The 25,033-nt window shown below is 46.6% G+C and overlaps 1 protein-coding gene across 1 annotated transcript in view; it reads right to left on the bottom strand.

Moving 5' to 3' along the window:
* Nucleotides 1-5,341: 5,341 nt before the first annotated feature.
* Nucleotides 5,342-25,033, bottom strand: part of LOC143386391 (leucine-rich repeats and immunoglobulin-like domains protein 1) — an 85,601-nt gene continuing 65,909 nt past the window's right edge. Inside the window, 12 exon segments of the mRNA XM_077108274.1 lie at nucleotides 5,342-5,601; nucleotides 5,702-5,781; nucleotides 5,783-5,945; nucleotides 6,555-6,711; nucleotides 7,613-7,740; nucleotides 8,342-8,761; nucleotides 9,413-9,694; nucleotides 11,140-11,460; nucleotides 19,588-19,749; nucleotides 24,133-24,206; nucleotides 24,896-24,950; nucleotides 24,953-24,966. Coding sequence (XP_076964389.1) covers nucleotides 5,342-5,601; nucleotides 5,702-5,781; nucleotides 5,783-5,945; nucleotides 6,555-6,711; nucleotides 7,613-7,740; nucleotides 8,342-8,761; nucleotides 9,413-9,694; nucleotides 11,140-11,460; nucleotides 19,588-19,749; nucleotides 24,133-24,206; nucleotides 24,896-24,950; nucleotides 24,953-24,966 — 2,116 coding nt within the window.

Below are 25,033 nucleotides of genomic sequence, written 5' to 3'. Positions count from 1 at the left end.
ACAAAGAAGAAGCCTGTGTCTGCTTTATTTATAGTGGTACAGATCAAAGGGGATCTGTATGTATAAGGTTTCCATGTGGGAGAAGTCTTTTCTTGGTGCTTGCTTCGCTGGGTGGCAGGGGTGTCACAATAAACAGGTTATTTGGCCTTTGGCAGGCAACACCCATCTCCAGGAGGCTCTTGAGTTGGGTGGCAGGGGTGTCACAATAAACAGGTTATTTGGCCTTTGGCAGGCAACACCCATCTCCAGGAGGCTCTCCTAAGGCTGTGAGTTAGGACAGCATGATCCAGGCATTCTTGTGGTGAGGGTGGGGGTGGGGGTATTCCACCCTGGAGTTTCTGAAAGAGTGTCCTCTCTGCCTTAATGACTAGAACAAATATATATTTATATATAATTTTATATATGGCCTCCAACAGATTTGGTCAAAGACGATTCTTTATCTCAATACTCTGAGTCTAGGAAATTTAGAATGTTACAATATTTGTGTTATGAGTTGGAATTTTTAAGGGAGTCATTTGATTGATAAGAAACAACTTGGAAATAAATTCAGTACTAATATATAGCTACAGAAAATGAAAAAAAATCCACAATTATAAATATATAATAAAATACATACCTTCATTAATGGAATTAGGTGTGTGCTGTTTAACAATGGAGATATGTTCTGAGAAATAGAAGTATATCCCCAAATGGGAAAATACAACAAACTTGGAAGTGTACAATTCATTTCACTTTCCTTTTGCTTAAAGTATTAGTTGAAAAACACTGGTACCTGAATAGAGCATCAGGTTACGTTAACTAATTTGGGAGCAAAATCTACCACTGAGAAACAAAATTATGAGCTTATCTCACATCATTAAAAGCAAAGAGAAAATCACTCCACACAAAGAAAACCTGACCTATGTTCCCAGCCTGTTTGTATATTATTAATGTCATGATGCCATTGTCCTCTGGAAGGTAACATTTGGTTGCTGTTTGCATTGTTATTACTGAGTCTTTATATAGCACATTCATCTTTTATTGGGTTTAAAAGGTCACTTGTGATCTAAGCATTTTCCAGGTTACCCTTCTTTTCTTTTCTTGAACTTGGTGATGGTGTTTGTTTGGTTTGTTGTATTCTGAAAGATTCCATGCTCTGAAAGATACTCTGGACACTGAGGATATATCCAGGATACCTGTCTTTAGAGCCTGCCACTGTACCTGTGGGAAACATTTAAGATGCATGTGTCCTCATATGGTTAGAACAAGGCTCCCATCCTCAGCATTCATCATCAGTCTCTGCAGATTTTTGTCCAAAGTAGATAGGTGAAAGAGGTAAATTGTGTCTGCTTCAAACTTCTCTCTCTATTGGAGAGAATACACTTGCTCTTCTTCAGTAGGTAAAATAGACTGTCTCTAAAATTATGTGTTTTGCAACTATTTTTTAAGGACTTTCACCTAAATGACTTAGATTGTCAATGTGTTCATAGCCACAATTATATTGATCTGTGCCACTCTTTGACCTGCTGCCTCAATTGTATCTGGTCATGCAGATCAAGGGAGCTAGATTTTGAAAAATTTTATAAATTCTTGACAAAAGTGATAGGGATCTGATTTCAGTATTGTGGCTTCTCATGGTTATATAGAATTTTAGTTGCCTGTGTACAGGACAAACTGCAAGACAATTTATCTTTTCTTTCTACATTCTCCCAACTCTCCATTTACTACTTCTGGTCAATTTGGAATTCACCTCAGATCCATGCTAAGTATGGGATTAACCCTGAATCCTAACACAAGTAAACCCATGGCTATCACTTGGATAAATGTCCACCAAAAGCCTATGTCTTAAAGAATTGGTTATCAGCCTTTAGTGTTACAGGGAGATGGTGGCCCCTTTAGGAGTTGGGGCCTATTGGAGGGAAGTTAAGTCATTGGAGCAATGCCCTTGGAGGGGATATTGAGATCCCAGACCTTTCTTGTCTCTCTTGGCTCTCTGGCAAACATGCAGGTGTGCTGGATATTTCCACCATGATGTACTGCCTCACCTCAGGCCCAAAGGCCATGGGGCCATGCAACCATCTGAAACTGTGAGCCAAATGAACCTTTCCTTATTAATGAAGATTGTCTCAGTTATTTGGTCACAGCATTGGAAAGCTGACTAACACCTATTAATGTCAACTGATCCAGTTAATGCCCAAGATGATTCCACCTGGTGGTCCCCACATAAGATGGCACTCCTTTGTGTGCAAACCTGTTTGTATGAAAACAGAAGAACTCTAAATGTGTCACCATGACTCTTACCTGGCTATGCCTACTTCCCAACTAAGAGGCCTCATATTTTAAGGCAGAAAGTCAGCCACCAGGCAGATATTATTGTCTGGCTTATAGAGCTGAGTACTCCTGTCTGCATCAATAGGGAAACACTTTAACATTCAAGCTCTAGAAAGAGTTTGAAAATCAACTACAATCAAGACTTTAATTCCTGGCTTTCACCACCATTTTCATTAGCCCAAGCCTGTGCAATTCCTTTTCCATTTCTATTATTCTCAACCAAGGCCTTGGATTTCCAAATCTTTGTTCTTTTGAGCCCCTAGCTATTTCTTCCCATTTTATTCCACTGAACTCCACCTCATACTCAATCTGTCCACCCCAGGCTCACAAGTCCTTGCCTGAAGTATGGCCACTTCTTTTTGATGCAGCCAGAGCTGCATCCTGTCTGCATTCCATCACTTCTAAGCAATTCCTTGTTCCTCCTTCTATAGGGGATTGTAGGCTGATTATTACATTGATTTTTGCATACACTCTATTACTGAGATTTACTTCCCATTTGATCCCCAACTGGGGTAATTTTCAGATTTTGAAAATATTCACACATGACTTAAAGCTTTGACAGCACCCCTAAACCTCACCATCTTCCACCCATGTCAAGATACAATCAACATTATAGCCTCACAGTTACTTGCTTTTCTCCATTTCTTTCATCCATCTACTCCCATGGCTACACCCTAAAACTTGCCATCCCCAAAACTATCCCTTTTCTGATGCTTTATATTTCAGTATCTCATTCCTTGCTCACTTTCTTTGGTGATGTTGTCACTCACTCTCTGCAGTTCCTGGGCATCTCCCTTTTTGCACACTCTATCAGCAATTCTCTGATCTTACATTTTTTTTTCTATTAGCCTAGACCTCTTCATCAATTCTACTTTTCCTGTAAATTCATTAGCCTTATCTCATTATATATTTCATTATATACTCCAGTTGGTAAATCTTGCTAAAGAAACCCACAACTTAAAATATATAGCATCCTACCTCTGGTCTCTCATCAGATACTGAACATATAATTGGATGCTATTTTACCATCCAAGTGACATAAATTATGTTTAAAAAATGAGCTTACTCTATAAAAATTTAGTTAAGCTTGAGTGAAGAATTTGTTGTTGACTTTCACAAATTGCTGTTTGTGATGTTTAAAATCATTATCTTTTTTGCATTTAAAAATGAAGAAATGTCATGCTATATTTAGCATGGTATCTTCTAGACCAGGAATAGAAAATATACTTCTTTTTCATGCCAATTTCAATTGCTTAGAGTACCAGTAACTCATTTGTATTGACTGCTTAACACATAATGCATAATTTGGTTAACAAGATTTGGACATTAGAGGATTAGAGAAGGTAGACAGTTTTCCAAGCAGTGCTTAGCTGATATGTATTCAACCATCAGGATTCAGCTTAAACAGAATTTCCTCAAAGACAATTTATCTTGAAACTTGATCTAGATCTTGCCATGTGGTCTTTATCATAGGTCTTAACTAATATCCCTGCCATGACAGACTAACAGGTTCTGTAAGAGAACTTTCCTATCATGCTTACCATGGTATCCTATGCTTAAGTGTCTAGCAAATGCTTAATAAATATTAGCTGAATAAGCTGCATGGTTCTAACCTGCAAACCTGCTTTGTACATATTTTATCTGGCTAAAGAGGCCATTTGTTGTCTCCCTAAGGATACCATATACCCCAATTTTCATTCCTGCCATACGCTCAACATTTATAAACGAACCTTTATTAAAGACACTTCAATGCCATTTGTTAGACACTTCAATATTTTATGTTTTCAATGTACATTGTACCAAAATTTCTATAAATAATTTTGTACATAAAAGTAATACTTCCTCTTTCACATTGCCTCTCAGAAGCAGCAAATTCACATATTTGGTGGAAGTAACATTTATCAGTTAACTGTTGAGGACAAAACAATGGAACAATGATGACCTCTGGAACAATGATGACCTCTGACAGGAACATCTGACACAGGTAGCCATTTGGCTAATATCTCCCTTAGGCTTTTTGGCTAAAGAAATGTACTTTGAGATTTTTTTAAGGATCTTATTTGTTTCAATGTAATTTTCAGTGAATTACACATTGGCACTCACAAGACATTAGCTACAGGTCTCAAAAGTGCAAACACACCCAGGTCTAGGTCTTACATAGTCCATGCCCAGTCCCGTCTGTGTGAGGGGAGGGTGTGGACAGGCCTGCTCTGGCTCCTCAGTAGAAATAGCTCTGAAGGGTGAGAACTTGATCTTTTTATCCCCTAATGTAATATTAATTTGACAGAATTAAAACATCACTATTGAAAAATCCAGAGGTACCAAAACCAGCAGCCTTTGCCTTAATAAAAAGCCTCAGCTAACAATCCAGCGACATGGACAAGACCACATTTGCTTTTAACAAAAAGTGAACTTCAGAGAAGGGAGAAAGGCCTACCGTCCTAACCCATGACTTGTGGTGGATTAGCAACCTTCACTCCACCCCTCAAAGAAGCAGCCTCCAGGGAAAAGACCCTCACGGCAAAGGCACATTGCAGGAGCCACCAACTCAGGCCAAACGTGACTGCGAAGGGCACAGAACACCAAGGATGCCCCGTCCTTCCAAACCCACCAGAAACCACGGGAAACAAATGTGGTTTTTGTCTCTAAATTCCCGCCATGCACTAAGGCACCAGAATTATTCCTGACCCCCCTCCAAGGAAACAGCAACCTGAAAGGAAAATAATATTGTCAAAATTGTATAATTCTGTTGTTAACCATGCACCAAAGATTAAAATAGCCTCTGTCAAAGATATATAATATATAGGAAATCTATGGAAACTCTTATGTACAACCTTATCAAATACTTTTTCTGGCTTTTGTACACAAATAGCCTCTTACATTTCTGTGCTTCAGATGCGAGTTCTCTGCCAGGCTCATGTACCACATGGAAATGCCAACTATGTACAGTTCAGTGATGCTGACCCCAGGCTGCCTCCCAAGCTCTCCTTCCCGTGGACACTGGTGTGACAAGAGCTGAGGTAGACAGATCCTAGCTTGTGGGCGCCGACAGCAGTGGTCCCCTCCGTTTCCCAGGGAGCTGTCCTGTCAGTGGTGTGGATTCGGGACTGAAGTCACACGCCAGGGGGAGGTGGCCATTGGAAAGGAGCAAGTGCTGGGCTTTGCTAGAGACAGCAGGAAAGGCCAAGGAGGCCTCTGGGAGCTCCATGATGCCTGAAGGGAACGCAGGGCAGGGCTGCAGGTCTGCGGGGTCCACATCGCACAGCCTCCCTATAGAGTCCAGGCGGAGCCCTCTGGGGAAAGAGAAGGCTGTCAGAGCCAAGTCCCAGCATGACCAGCTGTGGTGGCCATTGCAGCTGCCAGGGAGGCCAGGAGAACAGTAAGAGATCACCTTTTCCATCCAGGGACACCGCCGGCTTCCTCAAGGATGTCAGCATTCTGTCGTGGTTGCTGGGGTAGAGGGACCTATCTACAAGGATGATGTGGAGAGACTCCTCGGTTGCCCTGGTTGGGATCCTGGCCACACAGTGCACTTGGCTGTGTGCTGTCCCTGCATGTGGGCTGAGAGTGGGGGGCCTGCTCCTTGGAGTAACTGTCCATGTCAGCATTGCAGTCACTGCATATGAGAGGGCCACCTGGGTTCTGAAGGAGAGATGAGCCAGGTCAGGGCAACTCCCACAGAACAGGCCGCCCACCCACACCCAAGTGGGGTCCTGCCCCCCGACCCTGCAAATGCCCCCTCCCCAAAGACCTTCACAGGAAAGGCTGGGCACACACCACACTGTTAGTGGAGAGAGGGTCCTTCTTGCTCACATGCCCCAGATTAAGCTAAACTTGCACTTAGAGTAGTCATGCTACTGTGATCAGAGGCAAAAGAAAAAAAATAGAAAAAGAAAAACCCCAACAATTGAATTAGGTACTATGCAGGGTTAAGAGTTTTCTGAACAATTAGAAATTTAGCCTCAAAACAGCCCTGGTGAACACATACTAAAACCCCCTATGTTGCTTATTATTCTGGAAAATTCTTGCTCAGGTTTATTGTACCATAAATAGGAACTAAGAGACACACTCTTCTAGAATTAAAAGGGCACCAGGCCAGAGCTTCCTGTTCATATACTAAATAACACATTCAAAGAGTGCTAGACGGAAATGTAGGCGTCTCCCCGCTGTTCATTTAGTGAGTGGGTCAACCCAGATCTTGATTTCAAAATGGCATTGCTTTTCCTGGTGGAAGCATCACCTACCCATCTTAGGTGGACCAGGTGTCCCAGTGGCTTTTTCTGTCAATTTCCAGGGCTCTTTACTGTACCCAACACAGAGCTTGGGCTGCCTCTGTGTGACACTGTGGACATCATCCTCTGGGAAGAGGCTCGCATCTCTCAGACACACAATTGCAACAGACTCCACGGTTTGGAAACTGCAGAGTGTCTCAGTGATCCTGAGAAGCAGGATAGGTGGGGCTGCTGAGTTACTACTGTGGCAATGGGCCTGTTTTCTAGTACCATTTTCCCAGTAAGCAGTCCTTGAGCATCTGCAGCCATGTTAGAGGAGCAGCTCTCTCATGCCTGGCCTTTAGCTCAGCAAGCGCTCACAAACTCCCACCAACTGAAACAGCACCCCCTGCAGAGAGCTTTCCCTGTGAGTCTGGAATACAGAGCAGGTCTGAGCACTGCCCCTGCACTCGCATCCCTTGGTACCTTCGTGGTGCCAGAGCCCCACACAGATCCCAAAATCCAGGGATGCTCAAGTCCCTTGTATATAATAACACAATATTTGCACATAACCTACATACATTGTCCCATGTAAGTCACCTCTAGATTAAGCATCGTGACTAGTAAAATGTAACTTTGTGTGCACAGCTGTTGGACTGTGTTTTGGGGGAATAATGACAAGGAAGAGAAGGCTGTATGTTCGTCCACCTTCTCCGCCTTTGATATTTCTAGTGTGTAGGGACTCGAACCCACAGATACCAAGGGCCAACTGTGGAAGCATGGCTTGGTTTCAGGGCCTGGGGTGTCCTTTGCAGCTCTTTCTGACAGTGGTCCTACGTTATCCCGACTGGGAGGCTTACTGCTAAGCCCAGATGGTGACCTTCCTGAGAGACAGGATGTTGAAACTTCTGAGAGTTTGCACAGACCAGGACTAAGCTGAACAGCAGAGGTCTGGGCCAGCAGCCGCCTTGTTCACCTGACGCTCCCTCCCACCTAATGTCAGACAACTGAATATGGAGCTAGAGGCCATCTCCACCTACGGAGGACAGTCACTTAGATAGAGCTCCACCTCACTGTGTCAGAGGCCTTACCGTTGCTCTCTCAATGTGCCCGTTGGCCCGATGACCACCCTCAGTCCTGACCATGTTTTCTTGCTGGTCAGAAAGGGTTCTGTGAGAAGAGAGGTAACTTGGAACATTTGGTGGCACAATGGTTTCATCTGCAAGGAGATAAGACAATGAAATATCAGGGTTACGATGATAACAGATGCAGATGCGCATTCACCATCAGGGCCCGAACAGGATCCCCTGGCAGCAGCCATCGAGGCTGTGCAGAGACTAGGAGTCAGTGCAGGTAGGAGGCCCTCCCAGATCTGAGTTTTACCTGAGCTCAGGTCAAAAGCATGCGAGACCACAAAAGACGGGGAGAGTGACAGGAAGGGAGACAGAACTAAAAAAACCACAGCACTGTGATGTTTCAGGGACAATCCACCTCCGCTTATGAGGAGGACATCAGCAGGAATTTTTTTTTTTTTTAGTTGTCAATAGACCTTTAGTTTATTTATATGCTATGGTGAGGATCAAATCCAGTGCTTCACTCATACCAGGCAAGTGCGCTACCACTGAGCCCCAGCCCCAGCCCCAAAGCAGTTCCATTTCTGGTTCTGCCCTGAGTATGAACCCAGTGTCCACAGGACCAAGGCTTCAGTTCTCCATAACCACATTCCCAGAGGTCCTGGAGTTCCCAGAGCACAAGAGCTTTTGACAAAGAGTGTGGACCTGGCTTCTCCTGCCCTGGAAATGAATGGCCACTGTGCCCACCTGTGTTAGTGACGCTGTACTCCTCGCTCTTCTTCCTGGTTTGGTAGATGATGCACACCCACACCAGTGATGTCAGATCGATGCTGCACACCACGGTGATGGTGAAGATGCCCATGGTGGTCCTGTCCTTCCTGCAGCCAGGTGTGGGCAAGATGCTCAGCTGGCTGTGAGTGCGATCCGTGCCCAGTGTGTTGGATATCTCGCAGGTGTACTGGCCTGCGTCCTCCACCACCACGTTCTGGACCACCAGCAGCTGGTTGCCGGGGATGAAGTGGTGCCTGTCAGTGAGGCTCAGGGGGTGGTTCCCCTTGAGCCAGGTGATGCAGGGAGAGGGGCTGCTGGTCGCTTTGCTCTGGAGGGCCACTGTCTCCCCCACAGACACCATGCGGTCTTCCAAGGGTACCACCAAGGATGGGGTCTCTGCAAGAGATCAAGGGATGGCACACTCACTCTGGGGCCTCAGTGCTATGGGTCTGCTTGGTTTTCTAAACATGGCACAATCCCACCTGAGGGCTTCCGTCAGAGTGACAAGATTTTCAGAAGATGGCTGATCTCTGGTCATAAAAGTTCCTGTTCCCAAACTGTCCTGTGTCCCTGTTCTTGACTAAGACCACACCCCTCCTGCATGCTCTTTGGTCACCAGTTGCTCAAGGTTCTGGCATTGCACTGGCCTTTACTCTTTTTAAAGAGATAGGAGCCAGAGTGGTGGGACATGCCTGTAATCCCAGCAGCTCAGGAGGCTGGGGCAGGAGGATTACAAGTTCAAAACCAGCCTCAGCAATTTAGCAAGGCCCTAAGCAACTCAGCGAGACCCTGTCTCTAAATACAAAATAGGGCTGGGGATGGGGCTCAGTGGTTCAGTGCCCCTGGGTTCAATCCCCATCACCCAAAACAATTTTTTTAAAGAGGAAAAAATCCTAAAAGCAGCCCAAATTTCAAACAGTAGCAACACTTTCCTGTAACCCCAAGGGTCCACAGAGCAACTCCGCAGGCTTTCCCCTCAGTATCAGTTCAGACCCCTACACACGTATGCGCGCATACACACCCCCAGGAGTACACCAAGGGTCGAACCTAAGACAGTCAGGGTGGCATTCGCTGACACAGAACCTGCCGAGTTCTGGGCAGTATAGCTGTAAATGCCCATGTCACCTATTTTCACATTAGTGATGAAAAACATGTCACCGTCTGGCATGACATGCATGTGATGCTCCCGAGCCGCAGGGAAGTATGTGCCTCTGTCCTTCTGCCAGGCAATCTGTGGGTTGGGATGGCTGGTGGCCACACACGCAAGGGGAGACATGATGCCTGTCCTGATGGTGATGTCTCTTGGCATTTTGGTAAATGATGGCAGCACTGGAAAACACACACAAAGGGGGAGGTCAGGGGACAGCTGGCTGTAAATGCAGGGAACAGCTCTGGGGCAGAGACTCCCAGTGTGCAAGGGCCACCACTCCATACCTCCATGCCCTGTGCCACCACAAGCCCAGGACTGCTGCAGCCACCTCAATCAGGAGCAGTAAGCTTCCCAGAGAAAGTGCCAGCCTCTCCCCACCACGGCCTGGCACTTCCTCCACCTGTCCACTCCAGCTGGGGATGGAGTCTCAGGCTGTGGCTGACATTCTGCCTACTGCACCTCATAGGTAATAGGTCACACAGGTGGGACCCTGGGAGTCGAAGCCTGAGGCTCGCCTGCCTTCACAAGCCACCAGGACAGAGCCTGGGAAACAGAAATACCTGCTCACCAAGCTGCAATCACAGAGGGAAGGTCCATGCATCCCCAGGCCACCTGAGGGCCATGCTGCTAAGCACACATAGGCAGAAGCACTGGGCTCACTGGCTCAGGCTCAGCAGGCAGTGGGATGCCAGAGTCAGTGTCCAGCTGCACAGCAGGCATCACCATGCTTCCTGTCCAAGCTGCTCTGGTCAGCCAGGCACCATGGCACTCTCCTGTCATCCCAGTGGCTCAGGAGCCTGAGGCAGGAGGATCGTATTCAAAGCCAGCCTCAGCAACTTAGCAAGGCCCTAAGCAACTCAGTGAGACCCCGTCTCTAAATAAAATATAGGAGAGGGCTGGGATGTGGGTAGGCACCCTGGGACCTCTTTTACCTGGTGTAAATAACAAATGCCCTGGTAGAGAGTCACTTAGTTGCCTGAGTCTTGAGGTGGCAGTGAGGCCTCTCTCAGAATACGCCAAGACAACCTGAGTGTGGTCAAGTTTGTTCTGTGGTCTGCGGCGCTGACTGAGCGTAGCCCGCAGGCACTTCTGATAACCTGTGAACCAACTCTGTCACTGGCACTTTAATGATCAGAAAAATCTCCCTGGGTTCTCAGGGTGTGGGGATGTGCCCACTCACATTCCCCCCTTCCCCCTCCAAAAATAGCAGCCCTGAAGAGAGCAGCTCTGACAAGCTGGTTTCTGAGTACAGGACCTCGTCCCACCCACCCCCTACCTGTCATGTTCTCTACTGTCTTGAGAGGTGAGGACCTGCCCCTGCCCAGGCTGGCCTGTGCTTCCACAGCTGTGCCACCGACTCAAGGGCACAGCTTCCCAAAGGGTCTGGGATGCGGGACCTAGAAACTGGACCACGTGGTTCCAGAGAAGTTCAAGGCTCAGATCTACAACGCACCCCGCCTCCCAATAGGCACCCAAAGCTCAGGGAGAGGGTACTTTAACCTGCAGAACCTGCCTCCGGGAGCGCAGGGGACAGTGTGATCTGATCGCCAGTTTGCCTCGGTCCTCTCCGAGGTGGGCAGCCATCGGGGCAGGGTGCCTGGGAGAGACCAACGGGGGCATCTACTGTTCACAGTGAGCCGGGCCTCTTTAGAGAAGGTGGAGCCAAAGTGGTTGGTGATGACACACTGGTAGCAGCCCTCATGGCCAAACGTGACCCTGCGGAGTTGCAGGATGGTGGTGTACTCCATCAATTCCCTGTCCTGCGTGTGCACATGAGAGAAGTTCTCCATGTCTGCGTTGGCCAGAACCTCTTTGTCCTTCTTCCAGGCAAAGGTCATGGGGAAGCTGCTGATGCTGGCTGCCAAGCATGTGAACCAGATTTCCTTGCCCACCATGGCTATTGTCATCTCTGGCTGGGTGATGATCTGTGGCTTTGGGAAGTCGTCTGGGGAGAGAAGGGCCACCGTGAGGAGACAGGGACCAGCTGCTGTCATGCTTGCACAAAACCAGGCAAGGGACAACAGGCCCCACCCAGGTGAGGTCATGAGCATGCCCCTGGACTAGAAATGGGCCACCAGCACCCGGTCACCCAGCCCTCTGGAAGCTTCCTGGAGACCCACATTCATTGCACCTATTGACATGGCCACATAAGAGGTGCCACTTGTCCTGTCCGCACAAAGGACTCTGGCACAATGGCTTCCAGAATGTTGGAACTCCCAGAAATCTGAACTCCCTTCAAATGATAAAAGTACTGCAAAAATGGTCAAAATCAATGGTTCTGATTTCTGGAAAATCAAACACAATGATCCATGTGGTGTGGACTCAAGAAAATGGTGGCCTCTTAGAAAGAGACAGGAGCTCTCTGGTGTTGTGAGTTACCCACCTGCCTCCACCCCACTCTGTAACAGCCTTGAGACTCAGCAGCTAGCAACCATTGAGGGGGCAGGTGGAGCTCCCCCAAAAGCCCCATAAGAGCAGTGTCACTGTGTGACCGGTCAGGCCAAGACCTGGAAAGCCCACTCTTGAAGAAGGCTCACCACAGGAAGCCCTGTCCCCAGGCATCTGATGAAAATAGTGGCCACTGTGTAACCATGCCACTATCCAAGGTGAGTGTGCCCATCGGGGTGAACAGGACAGTGGTCAAGAAACTGAAGGAAAGTCAGGTGGAGGAGATGCCAGTAGCAGGCTCTGTGAGGTCCACCAGAGTCCTGGGAATCAGGAAGGGCACGCCCTCATGCAGGGTGGACACACACCCCGGAAAGACCTCAGGGGAGCCCTCGTTTCTTGTCTGTGCTGAGATGGCAGACATGCACAAGCAGGAAGTGAGAGCACTTGCCAGCACATACATTCACGGCTTGGGTGAAGGACACAGGATTTGCTGATGGGGGTGACTTAAGGACTTCTGTGTCCACCTATTGGCTACTCTCTAGCAAGCCAACCAGGAACTCAAGGGGTTGTACAGAGCAGACTCCACAACACTCATCTAGGAGAGACCCTAAAGGAATGGTGATGGGCCAGCAAGACCTGGGGGAGGATGGGAAGATCTGAGTCTGGACTCACCATGTCATTTTACTTTTTTGTTTTTTTGGTACTTGGGATTGAACCCAGGGTCACTCGACCACGGAGCCCCATCCCCAGCCCTATTTTGTACTTTATTTAGAGACAAAGTCTCACTGAGTTTGCTGAGGACCTCCACTAAGTTGCGGAGGCTGGCTTTGAACTCGAGATCCTCCTGCATCAGCCTCCCGAGCAGCTGGGATGGGGCCTGTGCTACTGCGCCCAGCATATTATTCTATCTTAAATGTCCAATTTTCAACAACCAATTATGAAACAGGAAAAAAATGTCAATACAAACTGTCCCTGAGGAAATTGAGATCTTGGACTAATTAAACAACATTAGCTATTATAAAAATTCTTGAAAAACTAAAACTATGTCTAAGAGAATTAAAGCATGAGAACACTTTCTTACCCAAGCGAAATGATCAATGAACAGAAACTATAAAATTAAACCACATACAAACCATGGCATTTACTAGTAACTGAAATTAAAAATCCACTCTAGGGCGGATATAGCTCCATTGGTAGAGTGCTTGGCTTGCATGCACAAGGCCCTCGGTTCAATCCCCAGAACCAAAACAAAACAAAACAAAATCCACCCTAGGGCTAGGGCTGTAGCTCCCTGGTAGAGCACTTGCCTAGGATGGGTGAGGCCCTGGATTCAATCTCCAGGACTACTTAAAAAAAATCTAAGTAAAATAAAGGTATTGTGTCCATCTACAACTAAAAATATTTTAAAAAAATCCACCCTAGAGGGCTCAGTAGCAGAACTGAGCTTGCAGATGAGTCAGTGAACTTGAGACAGGTCGGTGGTGATATCCAGTCTGAGAATCAAAGAGAATGAAGAAAATACACAGAACTTCAGAGATCTGTGCAAGAGCATCCAGCATGACAACACACAGATACTGTGAGTCCAAGCACAGGTCACAAGGAGGAGGGAGAGTATGTTTGAAGCCCTGATGCACCCAAACTTATAAATTGGATGGAAAACATGCACCCACATATCTGAAAAGTTTAATTAACTCTAAGCAAAATTCATTCAAAAGGCCTAGGTTTATCATAGTCAAGCGTCAAATGCAAAGACAAAGCATCTTCAAAATAGCACAAGAAATATAACTTATCATGTACAGGAGATCCTCAAAAGTATTTGTGTAGCTGACTTCTTATTCAATACCAGGAAGGTCAAGAGGGAGAAATATTCAAAGTATTCAAAAAGTCTGAAAATCTCAGGTGCAGCAAAATTATCTTTCAAAAATAAAGATAAAATTAAAACATTCCCAGATTTTAAAAAATATCCAAACTGAGAGAATTTACTGCTACCAGACCCGACCTACAAGAAATACTTGTGGTGGTGCACGCCTGTAATCCCAGCAGCTCAGGAGGCTGAGGCAGGAGGATCGTGAGTTCAAAGCCAGCCTCAGCAAAAGTGAGGCCCTAAGCAATTCTGTGAGACCCTGTCTCCAAATAAAATACAACTTAGGGCTGGGATGTGGCTAAGTGTTTGAGTGCCCCTGAATTCAACAAAACAAAACAGCAAATGAATTAATCACTCTGATCAAAAGGCAAGGAGAACCATAATGGATAAAAAACTATGACACAGTATACACTACCTACAAGAGGCAGTTTAGATCCCAAGACAATTAAACAGTCACCCAATATGAGACAAAATATTTTATCATGCAAATGGGTCAATCCATCAGGAAGACATAAAAATTATAAATATATGCACCTAACAGAGCTTTACAAAATGTAGAGCACAACCTGTCCGAACTGAAGAGAAGAACAGACAATGTAACAATAATACTCTTATTTCCAATGAAAAGCTAGGCAGAAAAACTAGGCAGATGCAGAAGGAGAAAGAAGACTTGAACAATAGTATCAACCAATTAGTTCTAATATACACCTGTGGAACTCTCCACCAAACCACAGGAGAATATTCTTTTAAAATGTACACAAAACAGTCTCTAAGATAAGACTATATTTTAGGTCAAAACATAGGTCCAATAAGTTTAAAAAGATGGAAATCACACAAAGTATCTTTTTGGATGACAATGGAACGACTTTTAAATCCACAGTGAAATGAGTATTTGGAAAGCAACGTGTGGAAATTAAGCAGTGCACTTCCGCACAGCAGAGAAGAAGTCACAGGGACACTGGAAGATGCTCTGAGTTGAATGAAAACGATGTGTTTAGTTTTCAAGTCTTGGAAGCTGCGCCTAAAATGGTGCTCCTGGACTTATTGCTGGAAATGCCTGTATTAAAGAAGTTTAGGACTAATAATCCAGTTTTTAACCCAGAAAAAGAAGAATAAACTACACCCACCACAAGCAGGAAAAAGAAATTAATCATGATTTGAGCAGAAATGAAAGAAGGACAGGAAAATGAGAAAATCACTGCAAAGCAAAAATTGGTTCTTTGAAAATATCAACAAAATTGAAAAACCTTTAGCTCGACTAGTAGGCAGGAGGGAAAAACAGAAGGCACAAAAAAGGGCACTCCACTACTGACCTTCTTCCAGCCAAAGGAAAACAGGGAACACTCTAACAACTGTACCCAGCTAACCAGACCACCTGGCTGAAATGACAAACTCCTAAAACTGACTCAAGAAGAAACAAATTCTGGCTCAACACTAAGGAGACACTTTAGAATTTAAGAATTTTTAAATGTAGAATTTAAAAATTCCTATAAAGAAAAGCTCAGACTCAAGTTAATTCTACCAAACATTTAGAGAAAGAACCAATCCAAAACTTCCAAAGCATTTTTTTTCTCTTTTTTTTGGACAAGTAGATATAAAGAGAATATCTTCCAACTAATTTTATACAACTATTATTCTAACAATAAACACCTAAGAAAAACATGACACACACACACCACCAACAACCTAGAGAACAATGTCTTTTATAAGTATAGATGCAAAAACTTCAGCAAAAATCCCAGCAAACTGAAATGTACAGCACCTAAAAAGAATCACATACTATAATCAAGTTAAGTTGATCCCAGGAAAGCAAGGATTACCATTCAAAAATCAATGTACTAGACCATTATCAATAAAATAAAGAGGGGGAGAAGAACCCTACACAATCATCTCAGAAACACACACACATAGAATACACACAAGACAGAATCCAATAGCTTTTCATAATAAAAATATTCAAAAAATTAGGGATAAGAAAGGAACTTATTCAACCTCATAAAGGTCATCTCTGAAAAATTCACAGTTAATATGACAATTAGCTGGGCTCAGTGGCATGCACCTGTAATCCCAGCAGCTTTGGAGGCTGAGGCAGGATTAAAGCCAGCCTCAGGAATGGCAAGGCACTAAGCAAGTCAGTGAGACCCTGTCTCTAAATAAAATACAAAATAGGGCTGGGGATGTGGCTCAGTGGTTAAGCACCCCTGGGTTCAATCCCTGGTACCTGTCCCCCCCCCAAAAAAAAATATTGTAAATGGAATTCTTTTCTTGTTGGTTTGTTTAGTGCCTTGCAATTGCTGAGGGTGGCTTTGAACTCGAAATCCTCCTTACTAAGCCTCCCAAGCTGCTGGAATGATAGGCATGCACCACTGCACCTGGCCCTAAAAATATTTTTAAAAAATTTTTTGCACAACTCTCTAGAAACTGAAAAACCACCACCACAATTCACAGACTAGGAAATGCTATTTACAAATCATAGACCTGATGAGGTCTAATATTCTGAATATTCTAATATTCAGAATTGACAACTCACAACAAATATAGAATTCTGAATGTGCTAATATTCAGAATTGATAACTCATAACAAAATAGAGAAATGAATAAATGACATGAGTAGCTATTTTTCCAAAGAAGCTATGCACGATCCAATAAGCATCTAGAAAATTGTTCAACATCATGAGTCATTGTGGAAATGTTAAGAATACCATGAGATTCTACTCTGTTCCCACTAGCAAAATCTAAAATAAAAAAGATAGCAAGTGCCCGAAAGCATGAGGAGAAACCAGAATCTCGTACATTGCCAGCAGGTGTGTAAAATCCTGAAGACACTTTGAAAAAAAAAAACAGTTTGACAGTTCTTTGGTCACACCTAGAGCTACCACAGGACCCAAAGATTCCATTTTCAGGTGCAATCCCAAGAGAATTCACAGAACTAGTGCACAAATGTTCACACCAACATTAATCATAAAATCCCCAAAGTAAGCACCATCAAATATCCGCCATCTAATGCATGGATGAAACAAAATGTATATCCATAGAGCAGCATGTCACTCAGTCACAGAAAAGGAACTGATGCTTTAAAACTATGCTCAGGGGCTGGGGCTGGGGCTGGGGTTCAGTGGTAGAGCGCTCACCTAGCATGTGTGAGGTGCTGGGTTTGATCCTAAGCACCACATTAAAAATAAACAAATAAAATAAAGGTGTTGTGCCCAATTATACCTGAAAAAATATTAAAAATAAAACAAAACTATGCTCAGGGGTGGGGGCAGCTCAGGCCCCAGATCCAATCCCCCACTGTGGGAGAAGACCTGGCAAAGTGAGAAAAGGAAAGTTCCTCAGGCCACATGCCATCCACCGGCACTCATGTTAACTGTCCAGAGCAGGCAGGTCACACACAACCGTGGACTAGTGACCGCCATGGCTGGGGGCCAGGAGAAGAGGGAATGCCTACTAAAGCATGGGATTGTGGTTTCTTTCAGAAGTGATGAAAATGTTATAAATCAGTGATGACACAAATTTTGCAGACTCTAAATCCAAAGTTCACGTTTTAAAGAGACACATTTTTATGAATGTAAAAATTATATTTATAATAAACACACACACACACACACACACACACACACACACACACACAGCTTTACTGAGCAACAATTCACCTACACTGCAGCTCGCCCATTTCAAGTTCACAACTGAATGGTCTGTGGTGCATTCACGAGTAGGTATCATAATGACCACAGTCAATTTTAAGATATCTTTGTCACCTCATGAAGAAGCACTTTGTAGCTACTCACCTTCTCCCTCCATCTCTCCCCAGGCTGGAGCACCTCCTAGGGCACTTTCTGCCTCTACATATCTTCCTGTCCTAGGAATTCCCTGTGACTGGGTCATAGAATCTGCGGTCCTTTGTCACTGACCACTTTCCCTTAGCTTATCATTTTCAAAGTTCATCCAGGCTGTGGGAGGGACGGGACAGGTGGCATTTTATGGCCTGATAATCCTCCAATGTCTGGCTATGCGACCTTCCTCTATTCATCCATCAACTGGTGGTCACTTGGGTGCCCATTTTTCGGCTATTATACGTAACGCTGCTGTGAACACACATGTAGAGAGGTTTCCATTTGATGTGCATTTGTCCCAGGACAGGAACTGATCATAACTGTTTAAATGAAGAACTGCTAAGGCTGCCTTCCAAAGGAACTGTCCATCATGTACTGTCACCCAGCAGTGGGGGGACAGGGGGGCGGGTTTCAGGTATGTCCCCTCGTTTGCCAGTGGTGGCTCCTACCTGGCTCTACCTGCCATCTTAGATGGTGTGAGCAGGTCATGCTTTCAATTTTGTTTTTTTTTTTTTTTTTAAAGGCGTGGGAGAGCACACAGAGCTGGAAACTCTGATCACCTGCCAAGTGTTTTTGTGATTCCCATTAATACCAGATGGTTGGGGGTTTTGGGGAGCGGGGGTGGGGGAAAGCCTGAACTAAATTGAGGCAGAGGGCCGGAGAGAGGTGAAATCAACAACACCTCTAATCCAGAGTCTGCCAGTGCCTGAGGTCAGAGGCTGCTGTAGAAGTCCTCCCAAGATGTCCTCCCTGGATGGTCCCAGGAAAAGGCTGACCTGTGGCAGGAGTGGGAGGAAGTGGCAGACAGCTTCGCTCTAGGGAGCTGTGGAAAGAGATTAATGGTCCAGGGCTCCTTGAGCAATGGGCGATGAACCACAGACCACAAAGCCATTCCGTGCCTAGGGAGCCTGAACTGGGCACAGCCTGGGACCCCCCTGCAGAAGGCATCTAAGAAGGACCAGCAGTCTGTAGATCTGCTTCTGTGTTCTCCATGCTTACTTCTCCCTGGTCTGAACCAGGCAGGAGGGTGGCCATCAGGCCACACTAAGCAGGGGTTTGTACAGGTGGGGTGAAGGGTGAATGCAAGGACAGAGGACAATCCTCTTTCACGTCCAGCAGGAAAATGGCTACTGTCAGAGCCAAAAGTAGGTCACAGTCGTGGCCCAGCAGAACCCCTGTACTGCTAGGTGGGCTTCTGGTTAGGACTGTCCCAGCCAGGATCTGGCAGCAAGAGAGATGTGCAACTGCCCAACAGGGTCTGATGGGTGTGGAATCCTGTCCTCTCTCCTGCTCCAAGCAAATGCCAGGAACAACTCAAAATCTATCTCAATCTTTGCCTCCGTGTTCATGGCCAAGAGGCTGTGTCATTCCTGTCTGGCCTAGCTCATGTGTGTGTGTGAGTGTGTGTGTGTGTGTGTGTGTGTGTGTGTGTGTGTGTGTGTGTGGCTGTTCAGCATTTTCTGTATTCTTTGCAACCACACTTGGATCCTGAGCACTCCTAGTCAAAAAAGATGACATTCTAACAACCAGTAGGAAGGAGGAATCTCTAGTTACTCCTGCAGATTTCAGGGGTTTGGAGAAAACGCCAGAGTTCAGGTGAACCTGGAGGGACTGTTTTTACTAGAGCGAATGTTCTCCCCAGACCCATCCTTCCTACAGTGAACCATCATAAGGTGCATCAATTCCTAGCGACACCAGGACACCAGATCTCTCCTAAAACACTGGAAACATCTTCCCGTGACTGATTATTCTGTCACTGAGTCCCTTCATGCTGCCCTGTGATAAAACACATATACTCCAAGCATCACAGGAGGCACCTTGTGGTAAATGCCATGTGTGGTTTCAGTGGGAAGTAAACTGCATCCAGGGGCCAATCTGCAGCCATGGGATGGGGTTTCCTGGGATCACAACAATGACTCCCACAAGCAGGAGACCCACCTGGCCTCTTTGTCCTTCATGGAAAAAAAAATCTTCCACGAGGTCTTACCACACACAATACTCTCTGGTGGTACTGAGAAAATGTTCTGGCCCTTCAATGACTCTGGGTGGGCACAGGTGGCTTTCACAAAGGCCTGCAGTGTCCTGCTCTTGAGTCATGGAGGCAGTCACTTGAGCTGACAGTCACACAGGAAGCTGTCACTGCTGATGTGGATGAAAGAAAGAAAAGGACACTGAGCATGGGACTTAGTGGAAACAGTGCAGCTTTAACAGCTGAGGACATTCATTGCCACCCACAGCATGTGACGCCAACACCCACAAGCTGACTTGGGATGCCTTCCCCACAGTTTGTTCCTCTCTGCGGGAGGAACAGTGCCTAGAACCTACCTAGAGATTCACACCAAGTGTAGCTTCTGACGGAGTACGTCAGTGTGGAGCCCGACTCTGCCCTCCTACCGAGCTCCAGCGTGGAGCTGAGACCCAATGTCCAGAGGTTGTACTTGGCCCTTGTTCTCAGATTCTGCTTCTGTTACCTTGGGGACACCTTCTCACCTTTTCCTGACCTTGGATACACCTTAAAGTGGCAAGAGCACTTTCCTGATAAATTCCAAACTCAGTCCCCAGCCCTGGGACTTTGATCTCAACTCTGCAACAAGTTCTAATATTTCTTCTTTTTTCTTTTATGGCTGCTACTTTTTGACTGGCCAAGCTGGGTTCAGGGATTGAACCCAGAGGCACTTAACCACCGAGCACATCTCAAGGCCTTTTTATTTTTTTTATTTAAAGACAGGGTCTCACTGAGCATCTCAGGGCCTTGCTAAGTTGCTGAGGTTGGCTTTGAACTCCTGCTGAGGCTGCTTCAGCCTCCTGAGCCTCTGGAATTACAGGCGAGCACCATAACACCTGGCAAAGCTGCATGTTTTCTTACTTCTGAATGTCAGCCTCCCAGCCACACATCCCGCCTGCCTGCCCCTCTCTCTACACAAGCATCACTCAGGAGGTCAGGAGAATGCAGACCTGCTCCCTAAATAGTGATCATTAGTTAACTTCCTCTGCCCACGGAGCAGGAGAATGTTCAACTTGGGTTTTGTGAGCCTCCAAAAAAACCAGAGAGTATTCTCTTTTTCATTTCTTAGCAACTGAGGATAAGCTTTTCAAACAGAAATCAGAATGGGCATATGAGCGGACATTCCTTCCTGAGGAGTCTCACACAAAGATAAATCACCTGGAGAGTCTCACAAAGACAGGTAGCTTCCCTGTCATGTCCCTTACACTCAGTGACAGAAAGGGGCACAGTAAGCCTAGGAAATCCACACACGTGGTGCAGGCCAACAGTCCAGCCTGTTTTTCCAGCTCAGACCAACAAAGCAACCACGGGGACTGGCTTTCTGTTCTCTTTCACTCTGAATGTGATTTTGTTTGTTTGTTAGTTTGTTACTGGGGATTGAACTCAGGGAATCTCGACCACTAAGCAACATCCCCAAGCCCTAGTTTGTATTTTATTTAGAGACAGGGGTCTCCCTGAGTTGCTCAGGGCCTCGCTAAGTGGCTGAGGCTGGCTTTGAACTCACAATCCTTCTGTCTCAGCCTCCCAAGGACTTCCAATGAGCAAAGAAAGTGTCAATCTAGCAATCATCCAGGAAGAGTGTACAACCCATTTCCTCATCATTCCCAGAGGTAAGGTCAGAAAGTACTTCTCTGAAAACTGAAATGATTTATCTTAAAGCCATTATAATAGGGACCCCAGGCCCAGGGCAGAACACAGAGTAGTCCTGAGGCTTTGGATTGTATTTATCAGGCAGCTGACTTTCTGAGTCCTGCTAAGGAGTTACTCTAGGGGTGGGAGGGCAGCTGATGAACAGAAATGGCGCATCTCACTCCTGTGCAGGGAGGAGGGTGTCCCAGGCACAGCTCTTGTGACTGGCTCGCTGCGCCAGGACCTCACCTTCTTGGTGAAGAGCAAGTGGGAACTCCCACCATCAGAATCTCCTCAGGCTCAACCTCCAGGGCACTTCTGAAGTTCCCAAAGGCACTGCATTGGAAAGCCTGCAGACAGAGCCTGGGCCAGGGCTCAGGACAGCTTGGCCACACCACCACATAAGTTAGAGACAAAGGCCAGGCTGACTAGAAAGAGGGGACTGTGAGCTGCCAAGCCTCCGCTGATTCCTGCCTGTCTTCAGCACTCAGGCAAAGCTCAGCCTCCGCAGCTGCCAACAGACACAGCCCCCCATCCCACCCCGCTCCCTTCGCCAGCCACCCCAATACTTCGCTGGCTAAGAGTGTGCATTTTCATGACTCCAACTCAAAGTGTGTTTCTAATCATCGCTTGTGGAAATTTACCCAGAGGGCCACAAAGTGCACACCACAACCTACCTTGTGACATTGGGAAGAAAAAAACAATGGGAATTAACCCTCCAGGCCCTGCAGAGGACTGGGCCAAGTCCAGCCCCAGCTGGGTCAATGCAGTGACTGACTGGAACCCAGGTGGGGACTAAGGCTCAGCGCCAGAGCAAGGCAGAGTGGGGTTTTGTTTTGTTTTGTTTTTTCTTTGTGAGGTGGGGGTGGGGGTGGGTTGCCCAAGCTTCTAAAGGGTTCAGTTCTTCCCAACTAGACAACAGTCTCCTAAGGACCTAAAAGAGGAATCTTTCTCTTTTCTCCCTTCTTTCTCCCCAGATACCCTTTTCCCGTTTAATCAGATCTTTTGGACTCCTGACTCATTTGAAAGTTTCATGGAGGAGATCTGGATTTGTTTTCTGGTACTCGGGATTAAACTCAGGGGCACTTAACCACTGAGCCCCATCCCTGGCCCTTTTTATTTTTTATTTAGAGATAGGATGTCACGGAGTTGCTTATGGCCTCACTAAGTTGCTGAGGCTGGCTTTGAACTCACAATCCTCCTGCCTCAGCCTCCTGAGCCCAGGGATCTTTTATAACCAACATTCCCCTCTACTTGCTTTTTAAGTATCCAGCCCTACATCCAGTGCAGAATCATTTGTCAAGAAGAGGAACTGGGGAAATCTGTTCTTCCGAATCTGTCTCACTCAGATGGACAAGAGAACAGTAGTCATGGTTGGAAGTAGGGAAGAAGCCCAGAAGGCTCTCTCCCTGTGTGGTTCTCCACAAAGCCACGTGGCCCCAGTGAGCCTGTCATGAGCTCCCATTTGGAGGTTCTTAACCCTCCTTGGCAAGAACACCCTTAAGTTCCTCAGCACTAGCTCTTCATGGGACAAGTGCTCGAGCACCCCCTCTTATCAGAGGAATGTTGCCTGCTCTCTTGGGCTCTTAGTCACGGGGATTGGGCCTTTTCCCCATTCCTACCCTCCCTGCCCCAATCAAGGGTCCACCTGGAGTGGCCTCAGGAATGGGATGAGGTCAGGGCACAAAGATGACCACCCTCCGGTATCTGGCATCTCGTAGCACGTCTCAGAAAGCTCACTCAGTGAGACCTGCAGGGGACTGACGTTACAGATGGAACTTACTGGCCACAGAATCAGTGGTGTGTGGCAATGGGAAAGGAGGCAAGGCCATCACTCTGCCTGGGCCATGATAGTGGGGAGCTCCTCTAGCCCCACTTGGTCACGTGGCACCCCAACTCTGAGCATCCATCAGTGCTCCTGCTGCTCAAACCCACCCGGCTCCTTCAAAAAGCCCTTCTCCATGCAGGCTTTTCCCTTTAAGCAAACCCAAGTGAGGAGAACGTGTCCCTGGGGTAACTAAAGGGGTGATCACCTACTTTTTAGAAAAGAATATACTTCACATTATATAAAATAGCTGTTATCACACTACAGCCTGCAGGTTGCTGCTGCTGTGCAGTACAAATTCAATGTCACACAGCCACACCTGTACCCTTATGTATTACAACTTCACCAAGGAGTTTCTACACAGACCCTGTGATCCAGGGTCCAAAATATTCATGACATCACCCTTTAAGAAAAAGATTGTCACTGGGTGTGTGGTGCACACCTGGGATACCAGCAATTCTGGAGTCTGAGTAAGGAGGATCTCAAGTTTAAGGCCAGAATTTGTTTTGTCTGCTTGGGGCAGGGGGTTGCCCTAGCTTCTGAAAAGGTTCAGTTCTTTTTTAGTAATACCCTGTCTCAAAAAGGGCTAGTGATGTGGCTAATTGGTGGTGCACCCCTGAGTTCCATCCTCAGTATTACCTCGCCAAAGGGAAAAAAAAAAAGGTTTTTTCTACCTATTGATCCCAAGTAAGCACCATTTCTTTTCTGGGGGACTGGGGTAACTGGGGATTGAAACTGAACCCAGAGAACTTAAGCACTGAGCCACATCCCCAGCCCTTTTAATATTTTTATTTAGAGACAGGGTCTCACTGATTTGCTTAGAACCTCAATAAGTTGCTGAGGCTGGCTTTGAACTTGCAATCCTCCTGCCACAGCCTCCTGAGCAGCTGGATGATAGGCGTGTGCCAACAATACAGCTTCCCCATAGTATTTTTTTAAAAAAACAGTTTAACTTGCATCTACCCATGAACGATCATAGCTATTAAAAATGTGAGCGTAAAGCAATTATAGGGGTTTGTTACTCTGGAAGTTCTTCCTCATATTCACGAGGACCCCAGGAAGCCTCGGTACTTACAGCTGCTTAAGATTCCTCATCTTGATAAAGGTGTCCAGCTGCACAGACCTGATGGCATTCTCTCCCAGGTCCCTGAAACACAACACAAGGACTTGTGCCAAGAAGCCCTGGGTGCCCTTCCAGCCAGCTCCATGTTTCAAGGAGACTCGGAGGTTTTCTGTGACAGCCTTGGTTTCAGGTGACCCACAGGTGATAACTCCACAGGAGGTGACACGGGGACCTAGCCTGTCTGAGGGGCAGCACAGAGGCAGGTGCAGGCCTGCTCAGCAAGTCAACTGCCACAGGCTCTCCCAGCAGAACTGGGGTTGAACTTGGTGCAAAGAGGAAACAGACTCAAGCCCACCCACTCGAGGGTGCTACCCCTGAAGGATGTGAAGGTCTCAGGGCTGGCTGGTCCCCTTACTCCCAGGGCAAGCCAGAGAAGCTCCCAGTGGGTTGGGGTATGTGTCACTCTGATGGCTGGCCTAGTGGGGGTGGTGAGGAGACCAGGGCCCAGGGAGGAGCAGGGGCAGTGGCAACACAGGGCAGCGGAGGAGGAAGGTATTGTCAGCACACCAGCTGCATTCACTGGGAACACACCAGCTGGCCATGTGTTCTGTGACTGCTCTGGCACGGGCAAGATAAGGGCCAGTGGTGAAGCAGCTGCCGCTTCTAAACAGCCTGTTTCTCGGTTTACAAAGATGCCATTCAATCCTAGCCGACTTCACTGTGGCCGCCCTTGGCAGGCCTGGGGGTCAGGCAAAGTATGGCAAGATATTCACAGGTGCTCCAGGCCTTCCAGCCCCGAGAATGCTCTCTTAGCCACGGACTTGATCTGTTCCCAAACAGAGTCCTGCAGATTCCAAACATCCAGGAAGAGACAGGGTAGAGGAAAATGGGGGAGAAAGAACACACGGTCA

Source organism: Callospermophilus lateralis, unplaced genomic scaffold, assembly GCF_048772815.1.
Source record: "Callospermophilus lateralis isolate mCalLat2 unplaced genomic scaffold, mCalLat2.hap1 Scaffold_323, whole genome shotgun sequence".
NCBI classification, from domain to species: domain Eukaryota; kingdom Metazoa; phylum Chordata; class Mammalia; order Rodentia; family Sciuridae; genus Callospermophilus; species Callospermophilus lateralis.
Note: the sequence above shows the minus strand (reverse complement) of the source record. Positions and strands in the feature narration are given on the sequence as shown.